Here is a 7508-nt window from a genome sequence, read left to right as displayed (position 1 = left end):
GTTATTCATTCAACAAACCTTTGAGTGTCTTATTACCAGAAGTTGGAATTTTCAGATAGCCTTTAAATTTTTTTTATGCAGCTAGTTGGGAGGTAATGGTTTCCCAAATTAAAACCCTGAATATATTTTTTAATCTTTAGTTATGCTTTGTTATAATTACTGAATGATGCCCAAAAGTTTATCAACTGTTTCAAATTTTACAGAAGATGCTAAGACTTCTCAAAGTGTCGTGAAAACAAAAAATAGGATAACCCAGTGGTTACAAAAAGAGGCTTCAAATTTGAGTGACTCGGATATGGAAGATTTTTGTTTAGACAAGGTATTTTTGTAGTTTCTATAATTGTTTATGTTAATGTAGTTTTTTCTGATGAAGATATATCGTAGAAGGCAGTAAATGATTTAACTGAATATTTAATTGTTTTGGCCATAACCAAGTAATAGTAAATAAAGATTTTTCTTGATACTGTATTGCAGCTTAGTAGCAAAAGTTTAGTAATGTGTGTGAAAAGAATTTAACTATTTTTTTTCTTTTTACAGAGTTACACTACCCCAAAAATCAAAAAACGAAGAAAGTCCAATTGCAAGTGGCTTGAAGAAAATTGAAAGACCATTCATAGTCCTTAGGCACATACTTTTAAGTTTTTGAATGAATTATTCCATGAAATATCAGGACTTATTTATTTTGACTTCAAATCATTAACTGTAAGTACTTTAAGGATGCTATTTAAGTAACTATATTGTTATCTTTATACAGTACTTGTTGAAAATTTTATTTGAAATTATCAATATTGTCAGATAATTGTACATGTTTACTGTAAATAAGGTATCCTCATTACACTTTACTTCGAAGTTTTGTAACATTTTAATTTCTCAACCAAATATTTATAGTTACCCTTCAGGATTGACTTTAAACCCCACCATTTTAAAGGGGAAAAAAGTATCCAAGCTCATATACCTTGCGTATCTTGGCTCTTCATCTCCTCGTATAATTCCTCTAAATTGAAGATCAGTGCACTCCCTTGCAGTGCTTTTCAAGGCCAATTTCTAGAAAGAGATTACTTAATTCATGTTCAGAAACGGATCAAGAAATACTATGAACTGTGGGTCCTAAGATCCAATAGGTCTCGACTTTTGAAAATACTTTAATGGTTGATCCCTGTCCTATTGCTGGAAAATATGCAAATTGTGAAACTAATGAAAGGTCAATGCAGATAAGAGATGTCATTTGTTGTCATGCCTTTTAAGTCAGGAAGTAAGATTTGGCAGGAAGCAACATTTGAACAATAAGTATTGTGTAATTTTTAAATTGGACAGTTTCTTTTGATGCATGGATATTAAATGAATTTCCCTTTGTGAAATCCAACACTTGATAGTGGAATGTGTTTCGGGACTGTCTTAATTCCTATCAACAATAAATGTCATGTCATAGATAAAAATTCCTTAAAAGCTTTTCAGAATATTGCAGACTTTTAGTATATATATTAGTTTCCTTTTGAAAAAATAGGTACACATACTTTTACTTAGGTAACAAACTCATTGGGGCATGTTTCGTAAGAGTCAAGGTTTTGGAATTGCAGTTTGATTACACAAGTAAGCTGTTGAATTGTGATACAAACTCAATCGAGCGTAGTTGAAAGTTAGTCTCCGATTATAATGTCCCACTGTCGTAACTTATTGATACGTTCCTTTCTCGTATAATTTATCGAGCATCTTCAAAATGGTGTCGATATCATGTCCACCTAAACCAATTAAGTTATTTTTACTGTATGTCGGCATAAAGTTAGCTTAATGAAAAGTCGGTCATTATTCTTTTGTCCCATGAATTTTAACATTTCTTTATTAGGCTGTGAATTCTGGAAATTCGTATACAGTACTGTACTTGCCTTAATTAGAATGTTAGTTCATTCCTGATTTGAAAATTTGGTATAAAAAAAATAAACCTCAAGACACTTATTTTTTTCTGTAACATCTCTTGGGAAAATAGTTCTAGTGCTTCATGCAAATTTTGTTCACTTAGGGCAGTGTGAAATACTGTAATTGTTTTCCAAGGGTTTGAGATCATTTTACTGAAGTATAATTATGTTCAATGAATGAAATTAGAAAACTCTTAACATCCGAGTTATCTACAGCTACATAGCTAGGCACGTGTTTTCTTCTGCTACATGGCTAGGAGATATCTCTTGATTGGTTGTTATTTGCAATAGGTATAAACAGTCGTCTGTGAGCTGTATCCTTTCAGTTGTCGAAGAAATTATAGAAAAGTCAGTATAGAGTTGCCAGGGATGCTCCTTCTTAAACCTAATTGATTTAGAATAGCAGGCACTGGAGGAAGGGAGTAAATATAAAGTTATTGACACTTGATTTGTAGTCAAAATAAGTTTTAAGGGCATAGTTCCAGATCTTCTGTAATTTGTATACTAGAGATCAGTTTTTGAGCCTAGTTCATCATCCACAAATGGGTGAATAAAATAATACTTTTCAATTTTGGGTTGCCTTATCTTTAAAATCATATGCCAGTATGTTGTTCTTTAGTATGTACTGAAGAGGTTTTGAGGGGATTTGTGGTTTTTAGTGTTGAGATTACATACCACCAAAGATGTTAGATAATTAGTAATGCACTGAAGCTTCTATTTCAAGGCAAGATGCCATGGTCGTGACAGTTTCACTGAAGGGTAAAAACAATGAGCATTACTGGGAAAGTAAAGAGAAGTCCGTTATTAGTGATGACTGTTAGATTTTCCTCGGTAGATTATAAATTTAGTCTGAAGACTTCCCAGATGAGGTGCTGATGTTCTTGCTGTCCATATGCAATCTAGTTATTTAGATATTTGGAGTTTTTCTATGCCCCTCCCATTTTAAAGGCAACTTTTGTTGTTCCTTTAAAAGGGCAGATCAGTCTCGCTTGTGGCTGTTGTAGATTACTCGTAACAGCACGCTCGCCAACGACTGAATCCAACATGTGCCAACCTGCTTCCATCACCCTGCCCCATTGCCAAGGAACTAGATAGCTAATGTTGTTGAGTTTATGAAAATGAGAAACCAAGTGCTTATTTATAAAACTTATCAAGAGGAAATGAAAGATGAGGTATGGACCTAAACAATCTTAAATTTATCATGGTAATTGGAAACCTCTAAAGACCTAACAGGTGGCCCTGTTCCTTGGGACTGTTGTAAATTCAAAAAATTATGTACAGCAACCTGGCTGTCGGCTTGGTGTCTATTCCCAGTTCACGTATTATCCTCTAGGAAGCTTCTAAAGCCCTTGTCTCGAGAGACTAACCCACAAGGCAGTGGGAAAACTGTGTTTTGACCCATCACGTTAGATGTTGTGCCAGGGTGTGGTGTTGAAGCAAACTAGCGAGTTGTGGTGACTAGTGTTCTTGGGTCATCCTATAATGATGCAATTGCCCTATTAACAAAGGTGCTACAGCACCTGACACACTTGTATTACTACCAACTGTGTAATTAACATTATATTTGTTCCTACATGATTAAGAACGATCCTACTTTACTATAGGGGATGGATATCGGTGAAGCTGGAATACGGGAGATAAACTATTAAAGAGATGTAAACAACTGGCAGGTAGTTACCCTGCCATCAGTGGAGAGGTGACTGCCTCCCTTGTAGCTCGCTGTAACCTCAATCGGATTTCAGCCATCCAGAGATTACACTTGTTCCTGTCGGCCAGAAACTTTGGCAGTTTTTATTAGGAAATATCGGGAATTTTCTCTAAAATAGGAACATGCGCTCATGCGGTGTTTGGTTCGTAGCGACGCACAGAAGGGACCTCTTGCTTTGTAATGCTTGATCCAGGACAGCCTCCCACATTTCTATAGGGAAGGAGAGAGAAGCGAGAGCTAACCTTACGGTGTGCCAGAAGGTTCCATTGGCGCTCTCGATCTGACCATTTCCACGGGGGTTATACACAGATGAGTAGCTTGTAGCCACTCCACTGTCATGAAATAACCTTTGGTACTCTGACGACACAAAAGCAGGTCCCCTGTCTGAATGAATGTACTCGGGCAGGCCCCAAACTGAAAAGAGAGTAGACAAACATTTAATGGTGGTACTCACTGAGGTGTCTTCTGTTGCAAAGGCAAACGAAAATCTGCTGTACTCGTCGATTATGTTGAGAATGTATCTGTTCTTTCTGGTGGACGGCATCGGACGCTCGAATGACCTGGTAGCTTTTATCAATGTTCCTGTTTCTTTGGAGAACTTAGATTTGATCTTAGCACAGGTTTGACATTTACGTATGACAGTCCGAGCTTCTTCAATGGTAAAGGGTAAGTTTCTCTGTCTTATGATGTGGGTCATCCTTCCGATTCCTGGATGACACAGGTGCTCGTAAAGCCGAGTCAGCTCGTCTCCTTGAGTACAGGTAAGTGAAGCCACACATCCCGAAGCACGAGAGAGAGCGTCTGCTACTTGGTTCTTTGATCCAGGTCTGTATGTGATGTCGAAGTTGAAACAACTCTGTTCCAACCTTCACCGCATTATTTTTTCATTCTTGATTTTGCCATGGTTCTTGGCATCAAACATGAAACGCATTGATTGCTGATCAGTTATGAGTCTTGTGTCAATGGGGCTGCAACGGTGTCAGCAGAGGCGTCTGTTTTGACTACAAAGACTGCTTTGTCATCTATAGCAGCAAGTGAAGCTCGAGATATTTTATTCTTTAGTTCTTAGAGTGCTTGTTTTGCAGATTTGGCCATCGGAAAAGTTTTCACTTTGACTAAAGGTCGAATTTTCTGGGAGAAGTTTGGTACCCACTTCGCATAATGGGATAAGAGTCCTAACGTTCTTTTGAGACTAAGGGTACTGTCCGGAGGGTTCATCTCCAGCAACGGACGCATTCTCTCCGGGTCAGGTAGAACTTTATCATTTACTACATGGCCCAAAATTGAGATTGATGTTTGAGCATAAACACTTTTCTTGTTATTTATGGTAAGTCCATACTTCAATGCAGTTTCTTGAAAGCTTTTCAGATTTCTGTCGTGTTCTTCACGTGTTTGACCGCAGACCATAATGTTATCTATGTAGGCGAGTGTATCCTCTAGTTGTTCCTTAACAATAATTTCGTCGTGAACTTGCTTCGAACGCCGTGAATTTCTGATCAGCCATGTTCAATGGTATTTGACGATATGCTGCCTTCAAGTCTATGGAGCTAAAGTAGCGGTAAGTAGAAATTTTCTCAATCTCGATGATCCCTGGAACAGGATGAGCAATTAGGTTGGTGAATCTGTTTATGGTTTGAGAGTAATCTATGACCAATCTTTTCTTATCACACTGATCGACGACTACCACTTGAGCTCTCCACAAACTGCGATTCGGTGTGATAATGCCCTCCTCTAGCAGCCTTTTTACTTCTTTCTTGATGAACTCTTTAGTCCTCTTTGGAATACCTTCTGGATTTCACCTGTATCGGGTGACAGTCGACTGTCAGATTGTCGAAGATGGCTGGTGGTTCAATTTTAGCCGCTATCAGAGCACAAGGTGACTGGATGCTTAGCTCCGAAGACGGTAGCATCCCACCAAAGTCTACGCTGACTTGCTTGTGTAACTGTAGGAAGTCATGTCCCAAAATGACTGGAGCCATGCAATCATCCATCAAGTGCAGACAGAACTCAGGGTACACTCTTCCACTTACGGTTAAATCGTAATTGCAACACTGTTAAGTTTCATTGTCTGTTTGGCATTAGCCATGGTTATGCTGCAGGCTGAAGAAAGTCACCGAGTTCATAGTCTTAGCTACGTTGGCATCTATAAAGCTTTTAAAAGCTCCAGTGGCGACCAGCCCGTCCAGGCCCTCGCCTACATTCAGTTCTACAGGTAGGACAGTTCTGTAAACAATTCGTAGTGCAGGAGAAGCTGCGGCCACAGCGGCCCCTGGTATGGAAGCAGGGATGGACTGTGGGAGGTTGTCTAGGACTATTCCAGCTGCAAGATTAGAGTTAGCTGATTTACTGTACCATTATTGTTCCATAGTTTTCTTTGTGACTTGCAGACACGACCATAATGACCTACCTTCTGACAGTTGGAACACGAGGCTTTCTTGGCTGGGCAGTGGGCTCTGGGATGTAGGGATCCTCCACAAAAGAAGCACCTCTGACGCTGACGGCGGCAGCGCACTCACTTGGATTTGGGGAGTCGCTCATTTCGATCAGAAAACTGTTGGGATCCGTTTCAGGTTTTACCTGATCATCTATTAATGCGGCCACTGTGGTATTGGTTTCACTTGCATAAGACACTGAGTGCAGTTGAGCCATTTCCAGTGCCCGGGCTTGTTTCACAGCTGTGGATAAGTCCAAGGATAAGTTCTCTAACAGTCTGTCGGATTGCATTAGATGCCATACCTGTGATGTATGAATCTCTGATGGCCAGTTCTTCAGCCTGAGCGGCTGTACAATTGGTGAAGCTACATTCCGAGGCCAGACCTTTGAGGTTATCCAAAAAAGCATCTAGAGTCTCGCTACTCTGTTGCTTACAGGTGGCTAATTTGTATCTGGCAAACACCTCACTTTTCTGTTTCGATCAGAAAACTGTTGGGATCCGTTTCAGGTTTTGCCTGATCATCTATTAATGCGGCCACTGTGGTATTGGTTTCACTTGCATAAGACACTGAGTGCAGTTGAGCCATTTCCAGTGCCCGGGCTTGTTTCACAGCTGTGGATAAGTCCAAGGATAAGTTCTCTAACAGTCTGTCGGATTGCATTAGATGCCATACCTGTGATGTATGAATCTCTGATGGCCAGTTCTTCAGCCTGAGCGGCTGTACAATTGGTGAAGCTACATTCCGAGGCCAGACCTTTGAGGTTATCCAAAAAAGCATCTAGAGTCTCGCTACTCTGTTGCTTACAGGTGGCTAATTTGTATCTGGCAAACACCTCACTTTTCTGTTTCACAAATCTAGCCTTCAACAGGCTTATGGCAGCGGCATATGTGGTGGCACTTTTAATTATCTTAAACAGTTTACAAGATACGTGAGGACGAAGCAAGGCAAACTTATCTGGATTTAAGTCCAGGTTGATGGACGCACAGAACGCCTCAAAGTTATCATGCCACATAATCTATTTGTCCTCCGCATTGGCTGATTCTGAGTCCACATCAATCTGGCTGGGCCTCAGAAACTTGTCCATTAAGCCGAATAAATTGTGGAATACCAAACACAGTTGCTGGAACGTTGGCTTTATTTGGCTTAAAGTTGTGGCAAGGTGTTGGCCAAGCCGGTACAGTGTTAGAGACTCAATGTTGCCAAGCAAGCCTACAAACACCAGCAGTCACAGTTACTAATTCACATCGATAAAAATGGTCTGGTCACCAAGGAGGAATTGCTCTGGCTACATGGACTGTGATTTGTCTCTAACAAGATTATTCCTCTTTGCTCAGAAGGACGGTAAGGAAGGCAATCTTAAACAATCCTGTTCTGTCACCCTATGCTCAGGAGGAAACTAAAGTTATGATATTAGTCTCTGGCATCATCAAGGGCCATGCTTTCATCCCATTA

At 39.9% G+C, this 7508-nt stretch overlaps 1 protein-coding gene across 1 annotated transcript in view; it reads left to right on the top strand.

Moving 5' to 3' along the window:
* Positions 1-853, top strand: part of LOC137651461 (Fanconi anemia group J protein-like) — a 353545-nt gene extending 352692 nt beyond the window's left edge. The window contains 2 exon segments of the mRNA XM_068384686.1: positions 204-319; positions 538-853. Of these exon segments, the coding sequence (XP_068240787.1) occupies positions 204-319; positions 538-603 (182 nt within the window). The 3' untranslated portion in view covers positions 604-853.
* The last annotated feature ends 6655 nt before the right edge of the window (positions 854-7508 follow it).

Source organism: Palaemon carinicauda, chromosome 13 (assembly GCF_036898095.1).
Source record: "Palaemon carinicauda isolate YSFRI2023 chromosome 13, ASM3689809v2, whole genome shotgun sequence".
NCBI classification, from domain to species: Eukaryota; Metazoa; Arthropoda; class Malacostraca; order Decapoda; family Palaemonidae; genus Palaemon; species Palaemon carinicauda.
The sequence above is the reverse complement of the archived record's forward strand: the minus strand, read 5'-3'. Positions and strand labels throughout refer to the sequence as shown.